The sequence below is a fragment of the Mus musculus genome, chromosome 15 (assembly GCF_000001635.26).
Source record: "Mus musculus strain C57BL/6J chromosome 15, GRCm38.p6 C57BL/6J".
NCBI classification, from domain to species: Eukaryota; Metazoa; Chordata; class Mammalia; order Rodentia; family Muridae; genus Mus; species Mus musculus.
Window position 1 is genome coordinate 85,879,075 of NC_000081.6, and position 25,067 is coordinate 85,904,141.

A 25,067-nucleotide genomic window follows, 5' to 3' on the forward strand; every position below is an offset into this window, starting at 1 on the left:
GTGCAGCTGACCCAGGAGCGCCAGCTGAGCACAGAAGAAAACGTCGCAAGGGCAGCGAGTGGTGGCTAAGAAGCCGGACCCGACCAACTCATCGCTGGCCTATCTGGGACATGCTGCCACCTAGTGCTCCTCGGCCGATCCGCCGCGCGGAACCCAAAAGCCTGCAGAACACTGGGTGAGCGGAGCACGTTTCCCGCCGGGTGAAGAGTGAGGACGCCCCCCCCCCCCGTCCCCCCCGTCCCCCGGAGGCTGGGACTTCCGGCGTAGCTTGGACGCAGCCAGAAAGCTCGCGGTGTAGCCTGATGTCGGCGCTGCGGCACGTCGTGTGCGCCCTGTCTGGCGGTGTGGACAGCGCGGTGGCGGCGCTGCTGTTGCGGCGGAGAGGTGAGGCCAGGGTTCCTCACTGGGGACAGGAGCTTGGGCTCCTCCAGGTCTGAGGCCTGGCCTTTTGCAGACTCCGCGGGCCTCCAGGCGAGGACACCGCCAACTCTAATGACAAAATCACTCCAGTGTTCTCCTTCGTTGGATGACAAACTTCACTCCGAACAGCTACCAGTTCTTCCTGACTTGTAGATGTAGCCTCATGGGTCCTTAGGGTTCGGATCTGATTCCAACGACCGGTGTACATTCCTCCTGCTGTGTGGCCCCACCTTGTGTCAACCTCTCCGCATTCACCTTGGCGGCTTTTAATGGAGTCCCCCTCAGCCGTGGATCATCTTCCCCGGGGCACGCGGGGTGCAGAGGCGCGGGGCCAGGAGCCTGGGCTTGGGCAAGTTAACTAAGCACCCCCCAGTAAAAATGGGATGACCCGTAATATGGGATGACTGGAATGATTAAATGGCACAGTATGTATTGAAAGGGTTAGCTATACAATGTGAGATATATCGGAAAGCAGGAGCGATTCTTTTATAATCACAGCTGTTATGACAGAGTAAAAGAGCCACAGGATACAGGTGTGTACTATGGTGAGAAAGGAAGAGGGAAGCATTTCTCTACAAAGAACTGGCTGCAGTAACACAGGCAGGAGGCAGAGGAGAGAGTGCCGGCCAGAATAGGATATAGTGGGGTTAGTGAAGCTGACGGTATTAAGGAATTTGGGGTAATGTTGAGTAGGCAGTGTGAGTCTTTGAAGGTTTCCAATGAGAACTGTGTAACTAGATGCTTTGGGAAGTGGCAAAGGTTGGCATCATTCTTACAGATTTATCTTTTACTACTAAAGGGAGATCAACTGCTGCCTAGTTTTTATGTCACATTAAAACTATGTGACATGTTAGGGTCCTCTGGTAGGAGGGAACCTCAGCTGAGAAACTGTCATCACCCTGGCCTGTAGGCTAGTCAGTGGGGCCTTCTCTTAATAATTGGTGTAGGAAGCCTCGTTCCATTAGGAGTAATGCTATCTCTGGGCAGGTGGTCCTAGGTTTTATAAGAAAACAGGCTGAGCAGGCCAAAGAAACAAGCCCATAAGCAGTATTCTTTTATAACCTATGATTCAATTCTGCCTTCAGGTTCCTGACCTGAGTTCCTGCCCCAGCTTCCCCTGATGGTAGACTGTGACCTTTAGGGCCAAATAAATCCTTTCCTCTCCAAGATGCTGTTGATCGTGGTGTTTATCATAACAGTGGGAACCTAGCCAAAACAAAGGCTCTCTCCCCTCAGGCTGCTACATCTAACTTTTACCCTTCCTTGGATTTTTTTCATGAAAGAAATTGATGGACGGTATCAGAGGAAAGAAAACCATCCTCTCATTTCGGCATCGAGGGCTCTTAGAGGTGATGTCCCATACTGCAATCCGTAGAAAGTTGACCAGTCCTTGAGTGCCTGGCTCCATGCATGTGGGTCTTGTCCCTCTGTGAGACAATTGACCAGGCAGATGTAGCATGGGAATGGTGGGGTTCTAAAACTCTGCGTAGAGTTTGTTCATGTTACAAGCTTGTGGGGTTTTGGCTCTCCTTATGCCCTGGGCATTGTATTAGCTCTTGGGACACAGGATTGTATTATGCCATCTCTGCATTAGTAAGTTACGTGTAAGACCACCTCAAGAGCTGAGCCCAGCATGGTTAATCTCTACAGTAGAGCACAGTCAGGTGCCTCCAGACACAAAAGAGGGCCTCATCTCATACCAGGCTGTGTGGGACTTTAATGAGTGTGGTTTTTTTTTTTAAGAATTACTTGTTTATTTTATATGAGTACACTGTAGCTGTCTTCAAACACACCAGAAGAGGGCATCGAATCCCATTACAGATGGTTGTGAGCCACCATGTGGTTGCTAGGAATTGAATTCAGGACCTCTGGAAGAGCAGTCAGTGCTCTTAACTGCTGAGCCATCTCTCCAGCCCCCTGAGTGTGGTATTTTATTTGTTAAAGGTTTGTCAGCAAAATCCCTGGAATTTTTTGGAGGAGGGGGCAATAATCAAACACTTGAAGCTTTTAATACAGTTCCCTGTCTTTCCTTACATTCAGCTTATTCGGAGGGAGAAACAGGGTTTTGATGCAAGGTGAACCACAGTGAGTTTTCTGAGACACTGGAGGGCCAGTGCTGACCTATGTGATATTTGGTTGGGTATTTGTCACAGTGGAGAAGAGAGATCATAAAACATGTGGATGATAGAGCCCTACGGAATAGCCAACGCCTTAATTTAAATGTTTGGTGTTGAGAATTGAACCCAGGGCTTCACCCATGCTAAGTATGGGCTTTCCCCTGGAGGTACCCCCTCTGGGTGATAAAATTCCAATTTTTTTTTAATTCCAATAATTTAATTGGCTTTAATTTGATAACTTAGAATGTAAAAGTCTTAATAATTGGATAGCTTTTAAAATGAGTTCCCTTTAAAAATAACTGGACAGTGATTATCTTAAAAATATTTTAAATTCTGTATGTATGGATGTTTTATCCACATGTATGTCTGTGCACCATGTGAATACCCGGTTTTAAGAAGGTATCAGATCTCCTGGAACTGGAGTTACAGGTGGCTGTGACCTGCCATGTGGGTACTGGAAATTGAACCTGGGTCTGCTGGAGAATCAGCGAGTGCTCTTAAACACAGAGCTATCTCTCCAGCCCTGATCTTTTTAAAAACAAAAACAAAACAAAACAAAATAGAATCTTGATATGTAGCTTGGGATTAGCTTCAAACTCAGTATCTTCCTGCCCTAGCCTCCCAAATACTGGAATCATAGGTATGTACTACCACATCTGGCTGGCTGGTAGCTTGTATTTGCATTGGGATCTGAGTTTCTGTTCACCATTCAATCATTCAGCATATATCTGATAGACCCATGCAGTGTGTTACAGATTGTATTGACACATATGTAGAGAAATACATATGGGAGAAAACTTTGTTTTCACTTTGAGGACACAAACAACTTCAGTACACAATGTACTAGAAGGTGGGGGCCTTACCAGTACCAGTGCAATGAGGGCTAAAGGGAAGAAGTGGCCTCAGGTATTACACTAAAATGTAAGCCAGGCCCTAGGCTACATGACAGCCTTGGATTGCCATTCAAAATATACAGAGACATTGGGGGTTGGGACGGTGTGATGGGTCAGAACTGCCTAGAACACAGAAGTCCCTGCTTTTTACCCTAACTTCTCTCTTCAGGTTACCAGGTGACAGGGGTATTTATGAAGAACTGGGACTCGCTGGATGAGCAGGGCGTTTGTGCTGCTGACAAGGACTGTGAAGATGCGTATAAAGTTTGTCAGATCTTAGACATCCCTTTCCACCAGGTGTCCTATGTGAAGGAGTATTGGAATGATGTGTTCAGGTGAGTGCAGGCCATTGCACAGGCAGCGTGTATTGTGCTGTGAAGCTTTCCCAAGGGAGGGTGGTTGGGAACAGTCAGTGCTTCTCCACAGAGGTGGCCAAGACTGTGCTGAAGTTGGGGCGCCGGGGACCTGGCCCGCAGCAGCCTCACACTCTTTCTTGGGATAGTTCCCACCTGCCAGAGGTTTCACTACTGCTTTTCTGAACCATGGCTTGAGGAGTGAAGGCCGAGACCTCCCCAGAGGGTGCTGGGAGATGAGTGTCAGTCAGTCCCCATGCACCATGTGTAAGAGAGTTTGGGATGTTCATCTGTTGGGATGTTCAGTTTGACAAAAGCCAGGGTAATGTGAGGAGAGGGAGTATCAATGAGTCTGTGGGCTGTTCTATTGATTAACAATAGACGTGGGAGGACACAGCCCACCAAAGGGCAGGGGGTCTCGGGCTGTATAAGAAAGCAGGCTGAGCAAGCCAGTAAGCAGCACCCCTCCATGGCCTCTGCATCAGCATCTGCCTCTGGTTCCTGCCCTGCTTGATATCCTGTCCTGACTCCCCATAAAGATAGGCTGTGATCAGGACACATAAGCCAGATAAACCCTTTCCTCCCTAGTTGCTCCTGGCCATGGTCCTTATTACAGCAGTAGAAAACAAGGTAAGAGTTTTGTGAGGCACTGCCCTTGCCGTTTGAAAACAAGAAATAGCCAGTAAAACTTTCATCAAGTCAAACACTAATGTTTATTATATGCAACATCTGGGAGTACACATGGCCCTGTTTTATAGGAACTGGCTGTCTAGTTGGGTGACAGGCTCTTTACCAGAGGTGCTGATGGTAGAGGACATGCCCTGGGTTGAGAAGAGGGAGCATGGTGTGACATGGAGTGTGGTCTGGCAGCCTCAAGGAGGAGGGGCCTGAGCAGCTTTAAGTAGGGCTTGAATACCGGCTGTTCTGTGAGTTGTGAGAGCAGTGGTGAGCGAGGAGGACGCCCCTTCATCCATCTCAGGAAGGTAAAGTTTGCCTGGCCACTTACTCCTGTGGAGAAAGACATTCAGGGCTAGTTTCTGGTGAACCCTGACAATGCTTGGAAGCCCTTGCATGTGTCAGAGACAGCAGGCCATGCTCACTGTGGGCTACTCTTGTCTAAATAGGCCTCAGTCTCAACTTCGACACTTAGAAGACCTTGGACAGTTTATTTGCTTTTTCTAAGTCTCAGTTTTCTTATCTTTAAACTAAGAATAATACCAATACCTGCCGAAAACATTATTGAAATGAATTTGAAGTCATACAAGGTTCTAGAACAGTGCCTGTCTATTTACAAGTGTTTTGGGTATTTTCTGTTGCTGTGACAAAACACTGTGACCAAGCCAACTAATAGAGTTTTTTCCAGGGGAGATAAAAATCCATCATGGGGCTGGAGATCTCAGCAGTTAAGAGCACTGACTGCTCTTCCAGAGGTCCTGAGTTCAAGTCCCAGCAACTACATGGTAGCTCAAAAACATCTGCAATGGGGTCTGATGCCCTTTTCTGGTGTGTCTGAAGAGAGCAATAGTGTACTCATATACATAAAATAAATAAATAAATCTTAGAAAAAAGTCCATCATAGCAGCAGGAACAGCAGCAGAGAGAGTGTACTGGGAACAGCATGTGGCTTATGACACACTTCCTCCAGCAGGGCCACACCTCCCAAGCCTGCATAAATAGACTGTCAATTGGGGACTGTCTTAGGGTTTTACTGCTGTGAACAGACACCATAACAAAGGCAAGTCTTATAAGGACAACATTTAATTAGGGCTGTCTTACAGGTTCAGTCCAGTATCATCAAGGCAGGAGCATGGCAGCATCCAGGCAAGGCATGGTGCAGGAGGAGCTGAGAGTTCTACATTTTCATCTGAAGGCTGCTAGGAGAATACTGGCTTCCAGTCAGGATAAGGGTCTTATACCCGATACCCACAGCGACACACCCACTCCAGCAGGGCCATGCCTTCTAATAGTGCCACTCCCTGGGCCAAGCATATACATGCCCTCAAAGAGACCAAGATTCAAACATCTGAGACTATGGGGGCCGTTCTCATTGAAGCATGTGAGTTCTAAGAAGCTAGTTGACATACTAGGAAAATGGTTTGATAATGAAGCTCTCATGTGGCCTCAAAGTACAGTTTTGGAGTAGTAGAGGTTTGACCTTAAATGAGCATCTTAGCTCACGTGTTTTAAGGTGTGCATCACGTAGACCTGAGGCTTTCCTTTTGTTCCAGTGACTTTTTGAACGAGTATGAGAAAGGAAGGACTCCAAACCCCGACATCAACTGCAATAAGCATATCAAGTTCAGTTGCTTTTATCACTATGCTGTGGACAATCTTGGTAAGGAATTGCCATTTCTTCATTCGCTTGTTAAAATCACACACATTCAGACACAGCCAGAAGCCAGAACCTTGTAGACAGTTTTGTTTTTCAGAATGAAGTACTTACTGAAGAAGAGAGAACTTTCTAGTTCAGCGTAAACATTAAGAGAGGTGCCCTCGCTGGGCAGTGGTGGCGCACGCCTTTAATCCCAGCACTCGGGAGGCAGAGGCAGGCGGATTTCTGAGTTCGAGGCCAGCCTGGTCTACAAAGTGAGTTCCAGGACAGCCAGGGCTACACAGAGGAACCCTGTCTCGGAAAAAAACAAAAACAAAAAAGAGGTGTCCTCACTATGGGCAGGGACATCTGAGAGATGGTTGGTGTGTTTGGCCATTGACCTGAAGGCTAAATGGTGGCAGTAGCCTAAGCAGAGGACCCTCAGGAAGTAGGACTCAGATCCAAGTCAGCAGTGACTCGGGAAGGCTCATCAGAAAAGGCAGGAGTGGAAGCCTGCAGGTTAACTGTGTCAGCTGAACCGTGGGGCGGGTCTGCCAGACAGAAAGTGATAGCACACACTTGCAATCTTAGTAGTGGTGAGGCGGAGGCAGGACTGCTGTGTGTTTGAGGCCAGCCAAGCTTCATAGTAAATTCTAAGCACTCCTGGCCCATAGAGTGAAACCCTGCCCCAGTGAAGGAAAGAGGGAGGGACAGAAGGCAGGCAGGCAGGCAGGCAGGCACCTGGGCAAGCAAGCAGGCCGTCCTAGCCACAGCCAGAAGAGCACAAGATAGAAGTCAGCTGACTACTCACAGGGCAGCAGGTCAAGACCCAAGAGCTTGTGTGTCATTTCACCACACTGTCAAAGAGAATACTGCTTAAACTGAGGGTTGGTGCCATCTAGAGTGTGGCCACAGGAGCCTAGGACACCTAGCCCCCCTCCCTTTTTTAATATTTTATTTATTTATATTTTCAATGACACTTAGCCTCTTAAATGCATTTGTGTTGAGGTTCAGCCAGGTCATGATATGAAGTGTAATCTGTGTCACATGCTACCTGGTTCCCTGCTGCAGCACCTCCCTGTCTCTCTGGGTCCCTATTCTGAGTTTGAAGCCCACACTAGAACCCACCTGAGAGTCAAACATCTGAAACCTAGGCTTCTGAGGAAGTAGGGTTTCTCTTAGAAGAACCCACACTTTTTATAGTGTAGCTGATGATCCTTAAGGAAATGTTCTGTGAGAAGACGCAGTGTTGTGTCCTGAAGGCCCTAGTTGAGTGCTTTGCATCAGTGCTAATTCAAGGCTCCTGGCTTAGCTGAGCAATCCAGGTGCTGAGGTCTGAGTCAACCTCCTGCAGTGGACACCTGGAGTCACAGGACACAGGAGAGATTAAGTATATTGAGTGGTCCTTCCATATGATGAAAGAGTGCACACTTACTAAAAGTTACTGACAGTGAAGACAGAGGGGCAGCGTATCTATGGTTTCACACCAGAATCAAAGGAGTAAGTCTGGGTGTCTGTAAGGAGCCATTTAGGATAGGCTGAGGCTAGCAGGTGGCCTTCTTGGAGGTGGCCCGTGGTTTTCACATGGTCTGCAATGGGTGAGCTCTATGAGGCAAGGACCCAAAGAGACTTCATCTCAGGATTGCTTCTTGCAGCTGCTATGCCTTTCCTGCCATTAGCCTGCCCCACTGAGCAGATTTCCTGCAGATGAACATAGAGATGAATTAGTAGGAATTAATGCTGTTTAGATGAATTAATGACTTTATAGAATTCTTGATCTGCTTCAAATAATCTGAGGAAGAAGGTTTTAAGAGATGGTTCTGGGGGCTGGAGAGATGGCTCAGAGGTTAAGAGCACTAACTGCTCTTCCAGAGGTCCTGAGTTCAATTCTCAGCAACCACATGGTGGCTCACAACCATCTGTAATGTGATCTGATGCCCTCTTCTGGTGTCTCTGAAGAGAGCAATGGTGTACTCAGATACTTAAATAAATAAATCTTAAAGAAAAAAAAAAAAGCTGGGCAGTGGTGGCACATGCATCCCAGCATTTAAAAAAGAGAGAGAGAGAGAGAGAGAGAGAGAGAGAGAGAGAGAGAGAGAGAGAGAGAGAGAGAGAGAGAGAGAGAGAGAGAGATGGTTCTGGGGCTGGAGAGATGGCTCAGCGGTTAAGAGCACCGACTGCTCTTCCAAAGGTCCTGAGTTCAAATCTCAGCAACCACATGGTGGCTTACAACCATCCGTAACAAGATCTGAGTGTCTGAAGACAGTTACAGTGTACTTACATATAATAAATAAATAAATCTTTAAAAAAGAGATGGTTCTAGTTATTTTACTTGAAAGATGTAATAAAATCAAATTAGAATCAAGAGTAGAATGTGTCTGCTCCTCATAATAGTAAAGGCTGTATGATAAGAAATACAATAATTACACTAAGAAGAGATATAGACATGGGACAGGTTTGTGTTCAAGGATGAAGCACGGGTGTGGACGATAAAGGAAGGCCATATGAAACTGTTGCTTGTAACTTACAATGAGCATATAAGGAGAATGAAATACTACTTTGAACTCAATACCAACATCCTTCTATAATTCCCATTTTGTGTAACATTTTACCGATGAAGTAATTTTCTAAAGAACTTTTGTCTACTAGGCCAGGGAAAAGAAAGATGGTGTCGGGCTGGAGAGATGGCTCAGTGGTTAAGAGCACTGGCTGCTCTTTCAGAGGTCTTGAGTTTAAATCCTAGAAACCACATGGTGGCTCACAACCATCTGTAATAGAATTGATGCCCTCTTCTGGTCTGTCTGAAGACAGCTACAGTGTACTCATATACATTAAATAAATAAGTAAACGTTAAAAAAAAAAGGAGGAGGAGGAAGAAGAGATCGAAGAGGATGGTGTGGTGGCTTGGGGAGCTCTGCCCCTTCCATCCATCCAGATGCATATGTCTGTATGTATGTATGTATGTATGTATGTATGTATGTATGTAAATGTGTATTATGTAAGCATGCATAAACACTGTGGAGTTGATTGAGACAGAAGGTTGGGCCTGGCTAGAGTGTGGGTGTCTGAATGTGTATGTGTCTATACAAGTTTGCCTGTATGAAGGATTTTAATTCTTTTCCTTTCCTTCCTCTCTGATTCACAAAGAGTTACCCAGCTTACCTGGAGAGTAAGAAAAAGAGAAAAAGGTGATAATTCCTGGGAAGCCATTGGCTTCTGGCCCCAGTACAACTAACTGAGAATCAAAGAGAGTAAATATTATTAATACTAAGCAACGTTTACAGTGGCAAAACCAAGACTTGCCCCCGCTGACGCTCTGCCCAGCCGGCTGCCTTCCAGAGAGAACCACCGGTGCTCCGGCAGGCTCACCGCAGGTTATCTCTTATCAGTCAGCGCTCTGTAAGCACCATTCCCACCAGGCTGCAGCATCAGGAGTCATCCCATGTCCTCCTGCTGTTGAGTATTTTGGTTTTCAGTTTTTCCTTAGTGTTGTAAAAACATAACTTTTTGTACTTAAATCTTTATGTGCGTAAGACAAGACTGAGTGAAAGGATTGAGTCTGACTTTGGAAAGGCTCTTTTTTTTTTTTAATTTATTTATCTTATGTATACCATTGCTCTCTTCAGACACACCAGAAGATGGTGGTCAGATGGTTGTGAGCCACCATGTGGTTGCTGGGAATTGAACTCAGGACCTCTTGAAGAGCAGTCAGTGCTCTTAACCACTGAGCCATCTCTCCAGCCCCGGGAAAGGCTCTTTAAAGATGTGAGGTTCTATTAGCTCACATTAGGAATTGAAGGCATCCAGCCTGCCTGCCGAGCCATCTCACAGGCCTCTGTGCTCTGTGCTTTGTGCAGGTCTCAGTGAGGCTTGTTCTTTATCTAGGCTGGTATCCTAGTTCACTTTCTATTGTTGTGTTAAAGAGTGTGACCACTCGAAAACAAAATAAAACAAAACAAAAAACAAACAAACAAAAAACCAAAAAAAAAAAGTATGACCAATGGGCTGGAGAGATGGCTCAGCAATTAAGAGCACTGACTGCTCTTCCAGAGGTCCTGAGTTCAAATGGTGGTTCACAACCATCTATAATGAGATCTGATGCCCTCTTCTAAAGACAGCTACAGTGTACTTAGATATATAAATCTTTAAAAAAAGAAGAAAGTATGACCAAAAGCAACTTGGGGAGGGTTATTTGACTCACATGACCCCATCACAGTCCTTATCAGGGGAAGCCAAGGCGGGAACTGATGCAGAGACCACAGCCGAACGTTGCTTACAGACTACTCCCCATGACTTGTTCAGCCTGCTTTCTTATATGACATAGGACTGTCTTCCCCGGGTAGTACTGCCCAAATCTGTCATTTAGCAAGAAAATGTCCCACAAGCTGGGTATGATGGCATATGCCATTAGTCTTAGCATTTGGGAGATGGGGAGTTCAGGACCAGACTGGTCTATATAGTGAGTTTCAGGACAGAGAAAGACCCTGACTCAAAAAAGAGGAAGAGGTGGAGGAAGAGAAAATGCCACACACACTTTCCTAAGGCTAGTCCAGTCTGGTGGAGATTTTTAAAAATTCATTTAATTTTTTTATATATATTTATTTATTTTGGTTTTTCGAGACAGGGTTTTTCTCTGTATAGCCCTGGCTGTCCTGGAACTCACTCTGTAGACCAGGCTGGCCTCGAACTCAGAAATCCACCTGCCTCTGCCTCCCAAGTGCTGGGACTAAAGGCGTGCGCCACCACGCCCGGCTAATTTTATTTTATATACATTGGTGTGAGGGTGTCAGATCCTTTGGAGCTGGAGCTACAGATGGTTGTGAGCTGCCATGTGAGTGCTGGCTGGGAACTGAACCCAGGTCCTTTGGAAGAACTGACAGTGCTCTTAACCACCATTTCTCTAGCCCCCAAGACATTTTTCTGAATTAAGGATTCCTCTTTCCAAGTGACTCCAGTTTGTGTCGAGTTTTCAAGGACTAACTAGTACTCCTGCCAGTGAGCCTCACACTGGATTCTTGTATTTTGAAAACCCTCAGGAGCAGATGCCGTTGCCACTGGCCACTACGCCAGGACCTCACTGGAGGATGAGGAAGTCTTTGAGCAAAAGCACACTAAGAAGCCTGACGGGCTGTTCAGAAATCGATTTGAAGTCAGAAACCGTAAGTTTGAGTGTGTGGTCGAAGCTGTAACCTCTATGAGCAGAGGGTACTTAGAAGGATGGCAGGAGCAGGGCCTGAGCATCCGGCTCATGCCCAGCCCTGGGTCTCTCAATGAGCCAGTTTGTTTAGTTCACATTTGCAAAGGCACAGGCAGAGTGGGGTCGCTTCCCCAAGGGCTTGCGGTTGAGCATTGAGATGTCCTAGTTGGGCGCCAGGGTGAGAGCTGAGGAGGGTGAACCAGAAACTTACTGTCTAGGTTATTACATGTGCAGTCTTTGGGAAAATCTTTGATGGTGATAATGGGAATGGTCTTAAGAGGGTCCCACGCAGAGGGAGAGTCGTTTCCCGGCATGAATAGTGTCATCCGCTCGTGCCGAGGACATGCTCGCCTTTGTTTGCCCCCCACTTATTCTGGTTCTCCTCAGACAGTCAAGCACTGTGTTGACTGACTTGCGTGTGGTAGTTTCACAGTGTCTTGGTTTTCAGTGTGCGTTTTAGGCAAACCAGAGCTGTGTGTCTCTGGTCTGAGCCCTAGGGGATCGTACAAGTGGCTCATGCAAGCGGAGCAGAACAGATCAGCTGGGGGATGGCTGTAGTTGTTGGGGACCTGGCTGTGTAGCCAGCAGTTTTCATGTGAACATGGTGTAGTATGTGGCGGATCAGAAAGAACAACAGGAGTTCAGAAATGATCAATCTCTGGACCAGATGTGGCTCCGTCCTGCTCTTTCCCTCTATGGCACATTTGGTCGTGTTACCATCTTCCTGTTTTAAAGTCATAGGTTCTCAGTGAATTTTAAAGTAACTCAGAAGGTAGATGTGGGATACATACCTATAATGTCAGCACTTGGGAGGCTCAAAAGATAGTCAAAACGATCCAGGACAAAATAACTCAACGCCCCCCCCCCCCCCCCCCAATGCACACAAACACTATTTGAGAGCATTTTGTTTTGAGACAGATTGGATTGTAGCCTTATGTCAGCAAACAGGTGCATTGTTTTTGACAGACAGAGTAACAGGACAAAAACAGGAGGCAGGTCAGTCCACAGCACAGCCTTTCAGCTCTGCGTCATCTTGGGCAGCCCTTAGGTGTCACTGAAACCATGGCGGAGAGGGTATTCTCCATTACAAGGAGATGAAAGCCAGCGGCTGGAAACATGCAGGCAGTATGATGCTTACCGCTGGCTGCTATACAACTTGTGCAGTGGGCTTAAACCATGGAGCTGGGGAAATGGGGTTCAGTCCCTGGAACCCATGTAAGAACGCCAGGCATGGTGGCATCTACGTATAACCCCAATGCTGGAGGCAAAAAGAGACTAAACTGCCTAGTCTAGTTGGTGAGTTTGAGCCAGTGAGAGACCATCTCTAGAAAGAAGATGCCAGAGGAGCAGCAGTTGAGGATGTCATGTGACCTCCACACTCGTGTACTGATATGGACAGACTCTCAAACACGTGTGCACACTCAGAGTTGAGCTGGTGTGTGTGGAGTGTTTCGAATTTCACTAATGGGATGTCTCCTAGTACTATATGTGAGGAAGGGGTCGGGAAGCGGATCTGCCCGTCAGCCCCACCAGCCACAGACATGAGTGGGACTGACTGAATGGGAAATTTACCTGGCCACCTTCTCAGGCTCGAAACTCACCAGGGCCAGTGCCACTCACACTTGTGTATATGCAGTAAGAATTCTTTACAGTTATGTGGAGAGTGCTAGAGACTACAGCAAGGCTGCTAACATGTCGGTCTGGACATGAGCAAAGCAGTTTCCACCGAGGAGGTGCGTTCTACAGAGCTGTCTCCACCGAGGCTGGGCTGAAGGCCAAAGCCTGCTGTGTTTCTTTGCACACTTCACACCTGCAGGTGTTAGGCAAGCACACTGCTGACGCTAGTTCAGCATTGTTCTGGATGAATGGTCTTGTCCCGTCCCAGCCATGACTAGAGTTATGAAGGTCGGTGCTTCTCACTGCAGTCTTCTCATACAGTGTTTACTGTGTGAAAGTCTTACAGTTGAAATTACCAGCGCGGAGAAATTTCTGTATGTAAAATCGACGTTCCTTGTATTGTCCCTAATAAATAAACCAGGGCCAGCATTTCCTGAGCACTAGCCATGCTTTGTTTTTCTCCCATAGTCTTTTCAATGGGTTTTGCTTGTGGCAGACTTGGGGTAACTGCTCACACAGAAGGGCATTAAAGCAGAGTCATTATCTGTGCTCCAGCAATGACTTTTGTTCTTTACTTTTGGCAGCCGTAAAACTTCTCCAAGCAGCTGACAGCTTTAAAGACCAGACCTTCTTTCTCAGCCAGGTTTCCCAGGATGCCCTGAGAAGGACCATCTTTCCCCTGGGGGAACTAACAAAAGATTTTGTAAAGAAAATAGCCGCGGAGAATAGCCTCCATCACGTGCTTCAGAAGAGAGAGGTAGGCGTGAGCAGCTTGCCACTGGTCCGTGAATGTATGCATCCATGTTGTCATGGTACAGGCAGGGCTGGGCTCTGTGGACCCTCTGCCGGGCCAAGCCACAGAGTGCGGCTGCAGGGGGGGAGCACCCGAGGCCTCCCTTCTCCTTCCTGCTCCCTCGTCCCTGCTGTGGTTGACTGCTTTCTCTGTAGACACAGTAGTTGGCTTAGCCAGCAGAGAGCAGCCACGCTAGTTCATCCCATGAGGCAGGAGTCTGCAGCCATCTGTACACAGTGCTGCCTATCCGAGGAGACAGTGACAGTCCGTGCCTGCCTTCTCAGCTCCCTGTGAGAGACCATCACACTCCTGCATCTGGAAGCCATGCTGACCCCTGTGGAGAGAGGGCTGGGAGCCTGTGGGCAGCCCCGGTAGTTAAGGTTTCAGGAGACATTAGCTCAGCTGTAGTCACCACTTACACCAGTCTTCTGGGAAGACGCATGACTGTGCCTTTTATCAGCAAGTCCACATTGTCAAAAAGAACATCGCTTGCCCATTGTACGTCTTCCCTGTTGCTCAGCTGACAGGATTTCTCCATTGGTAGGAACTGAGGGAGTCACTGCAATATATGGGAAGATCCCTGGTCTCTTGGCCTTTGTTATAGAGAGACACACACTGAGGAATAATTACAGAGCTGCTTGCCCAGAATAGTCCTGGGGCGGTCAGCTTCTTGTCTGGACTGTGAAGGGCCTAGCCAGCTACACCAGTCTTCTCCCTGACTCCCTGCTGCCCCGAGTCTGCCTGGCCCTACTTCCTGCATCCACCTTGGTCCCTGGCTCTCCAGCACTGAGCAGTCTAGGTTGCTCTCCTGGTTTGCTCATAGGTTTTCCAACAGTCTAGTTGCAGATGGCGATGCAGTGTGTTTACACGATAGCATCTACTTTGAAGCCAAACTTGGAAAGACAAGACATTCTCTAGGCCCTCAGCTCCTGTATCTGGAGCCTCCTGCAACACAGCCTGCTCTCTCCCCTCCTAGCCCAGCCCAGCTCCCTGTTCCCTGGTTGCCTCCTGGCTTCTGCTCACACCATGTTGACCTTCCTCTCGTTCCAGAGCATGGGCATCTGCTTCATTGGTAAGAGAAACTTGGAGCATTTCCTTCTTCAGGTGAGTGTCGTCTGACATGAGTGGCTGTCTGCTCTGGGCCTGGGTCTCCAGTAGTGATGAAACCTGTCTTCCAGTATTTGCAGCCTCGGCCTGGAAAGTTTGTTTCTATCGAGGATAATACAGTTCTGGGAACACACAAAGGTGAGTCCTGCCAGCTCGGGGAAGCAAAGGCCAAGGCTAACTCCTGTCCGTTCCATGCAGGGCTCCGGAGGCCTTGAGGGCTGGGCTGGGCTGGGCTGGGTACATGCTGCATGAGCAGTCACTCTGACAGGGATTTGCTGTGTGTTGTAATCCCTAGATTCAGAGCTGGAGTGAGACTGTGTCTGTGATACATTACTAAGAGATGCTGTAGCAGACTGTAGGAAGTGCCGCTGGAGAAAGAACATAGCTGACCTCAGAGCCAGGTGACTGAGGAGCACATGGGTGCCGTTCACGTAATCACAGAGCCAGACAACCATGATGCACTGTGCAGAGTGAGGACAGAGGCAGTCAGTCGCAAGTGCTCACACCCTTAAGTGGGAACAGAGGCGACATGCCTCCTGAGACTTGATGTCTAGCCTGAACTGTGGGACTAGCTGGAAGGACAGGGCTTGTGGAGGAAGCAGGGAGAGACCCAGCTGAACTGGGTGTTATATTGACCTTGCTGGAGACAGTGCTGCTCTTCCTAGCATCCAGCGGTTAGGAGGTGGATGAATCCTGCCAGATTGCCTCTGCCAGGGCACACGCATTCCTGTGGAGGTAGAGCTGGGGAGCAGGTGGCCTGCCCGTGCATGAGGTGGGTGTGGCATGGATACAAGGAATGTGCTCAGTAAGCACAAGACCTGTTTGGAGAGCTGTGCCCATGGAGGTCAGAGCCACCAGATGAAAGAGCTAGCATCTGTGTCAGGCTTAGTGTCATCCTAGTCACTGTCACATCCCTCGAGACCTGAAGCCAAGGCAGGCTGTACACAGGTGTATGGTTAGGGCTAAGCCAGCACGCCTCGTAGCAATCCATAACCTCCCCATTTGTGAGAGCTGAGATGCACCCCTGGAATACTATTTCATAGGTTGGTTCCTGTACACTTTGGGCCAGAGAGCTAAGATCAGCGGCTTGAGAGAGCCCTGGTACGTGGTGGAGAAGGATGGCACCAAGGGTGACGTGCTTGTGGTGAGTGAGGTTGGCCTTCGCTATCTAGTGTTCCAATAAAACGGGCAGTCCTGGCATTGCCAAGGGCCTGGAGCAGCAGAGCTGCCCTCCATAGCTTCCTGGGACAGGTGTAAGGTAACAGGTCTTCATATAAAGTGCTCACTAGGCTCCTGTGAGAGCTGACAGTGCACCAGTCATTGTGCCCATTCCTAGAAAACCTTGACTGTTTTGCAGAGGAGGATTGAAACTCAGAGTGGGCAACTTGCTAAGGCGTCTCATGGAAAGGAAGTAATTGTGCCCAGACAGCTCTCCCACACACCCCTCCATGGAAGGGTCCTAGAAGTCCTTGTGAGCTGAAGTAGTAGCCTAGGAGCAGGCTGTGCCCCTCGGCTACATGGGACCCGGAGCCATCTGCTGGGTCCTGGGTTCCAGAGCAGAAATTCTCCAGGAGGGCTTTGGGGATGTTGACAGTAGCAAGAGATTTTGGGTTATAAATTTGGTGGAGACAGAGGAGATGCTGCTGGCATCCTGCCTGTGCATACACAGTAGCCCTAACCCTGACAGAGTCATTGAATCCAGCTCCCAGGAGTGCAAGGGTGAGAACCCTGCTCAGGGCAGGCTGAGCTGCCGGCGAGTAGTCAGACACTGGAGGATCCACAGGCGCACAGGCCACAGGCTTCAGCACAGATATCTTCCCAGAAGAGCAGCATGGGAAGGCCTGAATTAAGTGTCTTTAAGCATAAGCACACAGAGATGCCTGCTGAGAAAAACCAGAAAGGTCACTGGGTCAAGGGCCCAGGTGTCTCAGGGTCTCAGTGCTTCTGGTTCTACCTCTGGGGAGCCTTGGCTGCCCTAGGCAACCAGGGTTCTTTGGTGTAGAGACTACTGGTGAACCAGTCGTGCATGTGATAGATGCCCATGCAGGGCCAGCCTTGCATGTCTGGAAACATGCAGGTAGGTGGGGCCAGCACCCTTCAGCCCCTGCTTTCCTCAGCCAGTTGTTGCTGGTAGAATTTGTGGTCCAAGAGGCTGTTTGTGTTTGATCTACATCTCTAGGAACACAAAAGTCTTCAGAGCATGGTAGGAGGGGTGAGGGGGGTCCTCCAGAGATGAGGGGAATCTCACCTTTGCCCCCTGCTACTTCCTCATGGCTATCCCTTCTCTCTTCTTCCTTTTCTCATCTGAAAACCAGGGTGAACTGAGCCTTAAGCTGATGAATGGATTTCTCTATGTGGCCTGGCACAGGAGTGGGGCTGGCTTATAGTTAGTTGTGGATGTGCTATTAGGATTGTTCTTATTGATGATACCTGCTGAGGGCTGCTCTCCTCAAAGGCGTCTGAATTCTGCTCTGCAGGCTCCCCGGGTGGACCACCCAGCTCTGTACAGGGACCTGCTCAGGACCAACCGAGTACACTGGATTGCGGAGGAGCCACCTGCTGCCTTGGTCAGAGACAAGATGATGGAGTGCCATTTCCGATTCCGCCACCAGATGGCACTAGGTGACTGAGTGGGAGGGAGCCCTTGTTGCTAAGCTCCCTAGGGTCAGATTAAGCTGAACCAGGTAGACTGTACACGTGCAGTATTCCCTTGAGCACATTGGAAAGTCCCCGTCATCAATATTGTAACTTCAGAATTGCTGGGAAATTGGGTCCCAGTATGAGGGGTTGGGTTACAGTATATTCTATACTGAGGTGTCAGCTCTGAGCCGTTTGGGGTCCTATCCTTCAGCAGGCAGGATGCTGGATGTCCCTGCACCCACAGGTTGCTCATTCTCCCAGGGAGGGGTTGTGGTTGGCAGGCCCACGTCCATCTCATGATTCTCCCCATAGTGCCCTGCGTGCTGACTCTCAATCAGGATGGCACTGTGTGGGTAACGGCTGTGAAGGCTGTGAGGGGCCTTGCCCTGGGACAGGTGAGTGGGTCATCGGGAATGTGGGGAGTGAACATTGCTCTCACTGGCCTGGTGGGTTCGGCTTTGCCTGGAGTCAGACACATCAGTGAGTCTCCCCCTCCCTCCAGTTTGCAGTGTTCTACAAGGGTGAGGAGTGCCTCGGCAGTGGGAAAATCCTGCGGCTAGGGCCGTCTGCCTACACACTCCAGAAGGGTAAGAACAGAACTCGAGTGGCTCCCGAGGCCTCCAGTGACAGCCCAGGCCTGCACCCCACATCCTGACAAAGGCCAAGGAGGAGGCATTAGAGCAGAGTCGTCAGTGATGGGTGTTAGTGCTGCCAGAATCAATAGGCGGGCTGGCTGCAGAGGAAGGAGGGTCTACGCTGCTGCTCCAGGAAACCAGAGCGTGTGCTGGCTGTGGGCCCTGATGCAGCTGCTCTTCCACAGCATCCAGGAGGCCAATGGAGAAACCGCATCAAATAAAACTGTCAAAGTCTGACCATGTGTCTGGGGCTTGCCTGAAGCCAGGGTAGACTGCTGCGGCTGTACTCCTTACACAGAGCCTCCGACCGTGTAGCACAGCAGGCATGGGGAGGGCTACAGCCCTCTCTTCCTCTCTGGGGCCTGAGCTCTCCACAAAGGGAAGGCAGAGTTATCTGCACTAGGCCTTGCCTTGTCAGGATTCTGACCTGTGAGTTAACCCTTCCCCTGGCAGTGCCCATGTCTGGTGGAAGCCAGTGTTTTCCTGTCAGCTTGGCACTGGCTTGAAGTGAACGCAGCAGAAGATGACCTTACTGGAGGTGTGCATGAGTTACAGGCCTGGGCTGGCTCTTGTGTGCAGCAAAACCGGGTGGAGACCCTGGGGAAGGGGGCCAAAGGGAAAGAAAGGGGCGCCCACTACTCTGCTCCCATTTTTCCCAAGGGTAGCACCACTGGGCAGATGTGAGACGATACAGAGGGACAAGAGTCTTGAAAACTCACCCTTCTGGACAAGAATCAAGATAAAGGACCTAAGTGGTGAAGGCCGGATGCAGCACCGCCAGGGAGGGGTGACCGGAGCCTAGCCGGGTCGCTTACTTAAGGTTAGCGTTTTAACCAGGCCAGGATCAAAGAACTCACGGTGCCACTGGAGTTTTCAAAGCCAAGAGAAAATACGTTGGACAGAGCCCTAGGGTCGCAGATGCATGCAGCCCGAGTGTAGAACATTTCGATCCACTGTGCCTAGATGAAAGGTTGTGCAGAGGAGAAGGTACAGTGCAGATCCCACACAAAGTGTAAGGCGCTTCCAGATGGAGCAGAGTGTAGATGACAGGGAGGAATGAGTGAGCAGAGACATGGTGAGCACTCAGGGCTCCGTCACCACGGTCAGCCCCACAGGGTCTGCCATCACAGCGCCAAGAGGAAAGGCAGATGCACAAGACAAAACCGAAAGGCAGTGAAGGCGATCTGGCGGTGGCTAATAGTGCCTGCCGGAGCTTGGACATGGCACCCACAGAAGCTGGTGTGTGGCCTGCATGGGCCTGCACCCCAGCTCCTGAAGGAGCAGAGACAGAAGGAGTAGTGGGGCTTGCCAGCTTCCAGTTTACCTGGAAAACAAAACCAAGCAAACAGACAAAAAACCATGAATCCTGGGTTCAGAGAGCGACCCCACCTCAGACAGGCGGAGAGTGTTAGGGTTCCAAGTGCACTGATTGCTTTTTTCTGGTCTCTACCCAAGCACCCATTTTTATTTTTCCGTGTCCCCTTGGCTGGAGAGATGACAGCCCAGTGGTTAAAAGCACCCATGGAAACAGAATAAATCTTTTTAAATTTGCAGATTTGATTTAAAAAAAAAAAAAGGCAGAAGAACTAGAAAATTTGGGCAGGTCCACCCATGTCACAGCAGGCCTAAATATAAATAGAAAGTTATGACAACCCTCCATGGGCCTGCCACCTGCATCCCAGCAGAGGCCTGAGGCTGTCTTCAGCGGTCCCTCCCATGCCACCTTAGAGAGTAGGACAGTGGGGTCAGTAACCACCCAGCACAGCACGGGTACAAATCCAAAAATCTTAATTTATTATAGATGCATCATCTCACCTGTGTTGCCATCCAGTGCTGAACAGTAATAAATACACCTGTTAAAATCTCCAGTGTTGACTCTATAAAGTCTTAGGTCAGAAAAACAGTTTAAAACTGACAGGGTTTGTTTTGCTAATAGTTGTGATCGAATCAAAAACTTCACCTTCTGAGGTGGCGTGGGTTGCGGAGTTGTCACGGTGCTGTACCTCCTGGGGACTGAAGCTCCCCTGTGCTAGGTCACTCTGTATCCTTGCCATCCTTGGGCTACCTGGGCCTCCCGTCAGCCTCTTGGCAGTGCGTGACCCCAGGCCATGTCTTGTAGGCTTTCATCTCACCAGTCAGTCACTAGCAGTCCTGTGCACTTCTGAGAGCACAGCTTGGTGAGAAGTCCTGGCCTTTGACCGCCTCGCTGAGGTTCTCCATTCCGAGCGACTGTGCACCCCATGTACTTTGGGGACCTGATTCAGACAACAGTCCATGCTGAAGTAAACGTGTCTGAGTAACTCCAGGCTCCCATCCCTTGGCCTTGGCTGCACCGTGGCTCTCAGTGGGCTGGTCACAGCAGTCCTTGGTGTGAGATTCCAAAAAGAATGTGGTAACCATTGAAAACGGGCACTCTGGCTTTGTTTCTTTGCACAATTGGTCATTTGAAGCAAAGTGATGTCATTGGTCAGATTTCAGGGGTGGAGCACCCTGCCTGCCTAGAGAGCCCTGGAGTCTGAAAAAGTACAACATTGGCAGGAAGGACCGTGACAGCGTGGAAGACCTCTGGGCTCCCTCAGAATCAGGAACATGAGCACTCTGAGAGCTTATGGGAGCAGGAGCAGAAGTCCTCCCGCTGCGCACTGGGCTGACTGGGAAAGGCTCCAGAGTCGCCTCACTGCATCAGGAGCGGGGGGGGGGGGGGGGGGGGGCGTGGGGGTGGCAGGGTGGTCAGAGTTTCATATCATAGCTATGGCGCCCACTCCTCACAGGTGAGCCCTGACCTGGATCCATGGAGCTGAGGCACACATACGCAGCACATGTGCCGTGTGCTCCAAAGGCCAGCGGAACACCCACACTCCCTGGCCGGAAGCAGCTGCAGAAGCTGTGTCAACTTCACAGCCCATATGCTCCCTACCTGGGCACTGGGACCAGCTGAGTTGACTCATTCCAGATTCAAGTACAACTGTGCAAGCTTCCTTGGGCAATAGAGTGAGATGCCATTTCATGGCTCTCCAGTGGCTGCAGAGTCAAAGCAGTGTAAAGCATACACAGCTCCCATCTTCTCCCAAGTCCAGGGAGAGATTTATATCTATTTACATTTTTAGACAGCAATTTAAAACCCAGGGTGCCGTTGCAGAGGCACCGCTAGGCTGGTGGTGATGGGCTTGTACCACAAGGAGAGGCCTGCGGGGACAGTTGAAGGGCCCGGTACAATGATTCACCAAGTCCAGCTCTGGCTCAATGGCCTCTTGTACAGCATGGTTTGGATTCTGTCTTCAGTCTAAGGACGGAGCTATGCCAGCCTTAATGAAGTCCACGTCTCCCTCTGGAGACATCTGTGGCTTTGGCACTTTGTCAGAGTCTGGGCCCTGAGCTCCTATGAGGGTCAAGGGCTTCCCGTCTGGACGGTCTGCGTAGAGCCAGCTGCTATGGCAGGGACCCTCACACAAGGTGCCTGCTTGTCCCATAGGCAGCAGTCCCAGGCAGGCTTCAAGGTCTGAGGGCTTGACCGGCAGTCTGTGGGGTTGACTGTGCCTCATGGTTTCCTGATGGTTCAAATTGAAGTTTCATTACTGCCTCTGTGTGTGGGAAGAATTGCCAGGCGTGTGGAAGGGTCAGTCAGTGATGGTGGCAACTGCATGAATCCAAAGTCATTCTCGGGGGGCAGAGACTCCCAGTCACCTGTGAGGGGACGCCTGGGGCTCTAGGGACCCTGGGTGTGGAAAGCTGGTGGCTCCCTCCCTCCCAGAGCCCTGGAAGCCAAGGCTACTACTTACTCTGAGTCAGAACCGTTGGCCTGGGCACTCCCTGTGCGTACATTCATGGCCACCCCATTGAGATGCTCACGGCCTGGCTCCCTCCTCGGAGTCTTGATGGTAATGACACAGTCAGTGGCATGGACACCATCGCCAGAGCCAAGGGAGGATGTGCGGGAGGATGTGGGGCTCTGCTCACAATCAGCCAGCTTCTCTCGCAGCCGGGACTTCAGTGGCTGCTCTGGCAATGGCGGCGGGTAGGTGACTTTGTTTTTCAGGATGCCTGGGAGAAGGGGGATAACCACCTAGTCAGTCCGGGCAGACTCGGGCGCAGTGGCTCAGCTGGGGATTGATGGCGTTGAGCGGATGATTGAGCCAGACCTGGTTCTTACCAACTTGCCCAGGGTCCACCCAAGCCCGCCACAGAATCCCCTCCAGTCTGCTGAACGAGGACTCCCGCCCCATCCTATGTGCTGGGCGAGGGTTTGCTCCAGGGACAGACAGCAGGGCTCCCCTGAGGTACCTTTCCGCTGCTCCTGGGGCTGGCTGCTAAGCACGGCCACTGGCTTGGCCAGGACCCCACTTTCCGGGTCAGAGGGCCGGTCGCCACAGTGATTGCCCTGCGCCTGCCGGTGTAACTCCACGCTGACCTTGGTCTCCACCTTCAGGTGGGGCTCAGTGTCCAACTCCTCACTGTCACTCCCAGCCAGGCTCTCGTCGGGCCAGCCAGCTGGGACGTGGTTGGCCAGAGCATCTGCTATGATAAGGATTGACATTCTGTGACTTAACAACCCCACCCCCCTGTAATACCATAGGCCTGGTAGACCCCAAGTGGCCCTGACCTCATCTCTGGCTTGCAGGATTGGCAAGGCCATACTCAAAAGATGGAGACACTGAGGCCACATCTTGATTTTGCGGACCCTGGGATAATGTGTACCCAACACTGCGAGCCATATGTTGACCGCCTTCTGCCTGCTTTGTCCAGCCCTCCACAATGATAGCCTGTGGAAGCCCCCAAATGTCTGCCACTGCCCAGCAGATGGTGTAGGCAAATTCTTGGGCTTCGTGTTCCTGTCTGAGCTGTCCTGTGTGGCTATTACTCTGCTGGGCAGATCCTAGGGAGGCCAGCCAGAGTTGAGGTGTGGCCACAGCCCACTGTTCACAGCCACACTGGCCTTCTGTGTGTCTCCACTGCCTACCTTTTGGGGTGCTATGGGCGGGGCCCCCAGCCGGATTCCATTTGTCTTCAGCCTCTCCGCCATCATCCTCGCTGTCCGATGTGTGTGAAGAGGCGTAGGAACTACTGTGCTCGTCCAGGGACAGCTCACTGTCAGAGTCAGAGTCAGGGCCTGCAGGGGCAGGGTAGGGTTGGGAGGGAGCTCAGGCCCTGACTCCGACTCTGAGCATGGGGTCACCCATGCTTTTCCAGGGTATACACAGTATCTCAGAGGCCAGAGGGTCAAGAAAGAGGTCAAGAATGGGGAGGAGGGTGGAAAAGGACAGGGGCTCTGGTGCCTGCAGTGGGGACCATACCGTGAGCTTTTTTGGAGTTCCTAGGGATGAAGGATGCATCTGGTTCTCCATGGTTACCACGGGCTGGGCCAGAGGACACACTGAGTTTCTGGACCCCTTCATCCCTAAATAGGGTAGAGGTAGGCCCAGCACTGTCTCAGAGTGACAGTGATGAGCTGTCCGTGTCACAGAGCATCTACTACGAAAGGGGAAGTTCCTCTAAGCCCACCCCTTTTGTGCACTATCAACAGCAGTAACTGATAAGCCACCCTCCCCCAGTAGATGGGGGCAGAACAGGCATCTGAAGCAGCAGCATTCAAGGCAGGGGGCCGCATTGTTTACCCCCAAGGAAACAGTGAGTACGGAGGCCTGACCTGGTGGTACTGTCCAGAGAGGCTGTGGACTCGCCCAGGGCGGTGCGGAGCATGTCTGGCCCTTCGCTGTAGGTGTTGTTGCAGTTGAGGGAGCGCTAGTGGGGAAGGGAAAGAGACTGTTGGTGAGCAGAAGCCAGAGGTCTGCATTGTCCCCGCGGCGGCCCCCATGTGAGCACAGGGGAGGGATGGACAGGGCTGCAAACTGGAGCCTTGCGGCAAAGTGAGAACATTTCCTGGCCCGCACTGAGTGGAAACACCTCACTCCCTGTGGAAACTGCTTCTGGTTGTAGCTGCCCTGATCCCCATCTTCCGAAGCCCTTGCAAGCGGGGCTGGGGTTGGACAGAGCCGCTTCCAGGATGCTTCTGCCCCGTGATGCGTGCTAAGATACAAAGCCCATGGAACATAGTGTGTTTGGTCCTCACAGCTCCCAACCCTGCCACCAGCTCCCAGGCCTGGACTGGAGGGGTCCCCAGCACCTCCTACCGTTAGCAGAGTGGCCCGAGTGGTGGCCGAGTCATCCAGCTGCAGCTTCTTCCCTGCCAGCACCGCCCTCAGGTGCTTCCGCACCTCCCTGTGGGCCACGCAGTGGAACAGGAGGACAAAGATGCCCTGGAGGGAGATGGGCTTCAGGTCAGTGTGACTCTCTGGGTCCTGATGCTGCTCCACCAGGCTCCTGGCTGTCCACCGAGGAAAGCCCAGCTCAGAGGAGTCTGGCAGCACTTGGTTTGAAACATAAAGGATGCTCCTATTCCCTGAGAACACCAACGGGCCACCCTGCAGTGGCGGAGCAGGGACCAAGCTTTGTCCTGCCTAAGCCAGTGACAAAATCCTGACAGACTGACAAGTCCTGAGGCAGGGCTGGGGCGGGTGGAGAGCACAGGCTTCCCCTCTCCGTGTGTAAACCCTCTCGGTGTGTAAACCCTCTCCGTGTGTAAACCCTCTCGGTGTGTAAACCCTCTCCGTGTGTAAACCCTCTCCGTGTGTAAACCCTCTCCGTGTGTAAACCCTCTCCGTGTGTAAACCCTCTCCGTGTGTAAGTACTGAGGCTTTCCTGCCCACCACCACCTCACTGCCACTGCCTGGGGACAGAGGTCACAACAGGCGACTCTGTCCTGGCACCTACCTGCAAGCAGCTGAAGGCAGCAAAGAGGTAGTGAAAGCTAAGAGTGTCACTGTTGACCGCCAGCAGTCCCAGCAGCCAGGTGGCAGTGACGAGCAGCAGCAGGAGGAAGGCCGTCCTCAGCATGGAGCTGTGGGGAAGGACCACAAAGATGGATCATCCCCACCTCCAGGTTCATGCAGGTCACCGTCATGTGTGTGTCTGTCTGGCCACCAGCTC

General features: G+C 50.7%; 2 protein-coding genes across 13 annotated transcripts in view; one reads left to right on the forward strand and one right to left on the reverse strand.

Moving 5' to 3' along the window:
- The first annotated feature begins 234 nt into the window (after positions 1 to 234).
- Positions 235 to 18,320, forward strand: Trmu (tRNA 5-methylaminomethyl-2-thiouridylate methyltransferase). 7 transcript variants are annotated; one of them, XR_384047.2, is made up of 12 exons: positions 235 to 384; positions 3,600 to 3,765; positions 6,012 to 6,118; positions 11,131 to 11,253; positions 13,493 to 13,665; positions 14,752 to 14,805; positions 14,880 to 14,946; positions 15,104 to 15,209; positions 15,852 to 15,952; positions 17,286 to 17,430; positions 17,761 to 17,843; positions 17,951 to 18,320. XR_384047.2 is itself a non-coding variant. In NM_028063.2 (11 exons), the coding sequence occupies exons 1-11, from the start codon at positions 303 to 305 to the stop codon at positions 18,101 to 18,103; spliced, it is 1,254 nt and encodes a 417-aa protein (NP_082339.1). In that variant the 5' UTR covers positions 253 to 302; the 3' UTR covers positions 18,104 to 18,319. The 7 variants fall into 7 exon arrangements, 5 of the variants coding, with proteins under 5 accessions (XP_006521485.1, XP_006521487.1, XP_006521488.1 ...); XR_001781567.1 differs by having other exon boundaries at positions 15,104 to 15,952; NM_028063.2 differs by lacking the exon at positions 15,104 to 15,209 and having other exon boundaries at positions 253 to 384; positions 17,951 to 18,319.
- Positions 18,321 to 19,683: 1,363 nt separating this feature from the next.
- Celsr1 (cadherin, EGF LAG seven-pass G-type receptor 1) overlaps positions 19,684 to 25,067 on the reverse strand; it is a 135,466-nt gene continuing 130,082 nt past the window's right edge. For 2 of the 6 annotated variants that reach the window (XM_006520379.2, XM_006520382.3), the window contains exons 28-35: positions 24,852 to 24,978; positions 24,212 to 24,337; positions 23,728 to 23,822; positions 23,375 to 23,478; positions 23,041 to 23,190; positions 22,365 to 22,598; positions 21,863 to 22,124; positions 19,855 to 21,664 (exon numbers count right to left, since the gene is read on the reverse strand). In XM_006520379.2, coding sequence (XP_006520442.1) covers positions 21,640 to 21,664; positions 21,863 to 22,124; positions 22,365 to 22,598; positions 23,041 to 23,190; positions 23,375 to 23,478; positions 23,728 to 23,822; positions 24,212 to 24,337; positions 24,852 to 24,978 — 1,123 coding nt within the window. In that variant the 3' untranslated portion in view covers positions 19,855 to 21,639. The other 4 variants (NM_009886.2, XM_030248310.1, XM_006520380.2 and 1 more) reach the window with 4 other exon arrangements.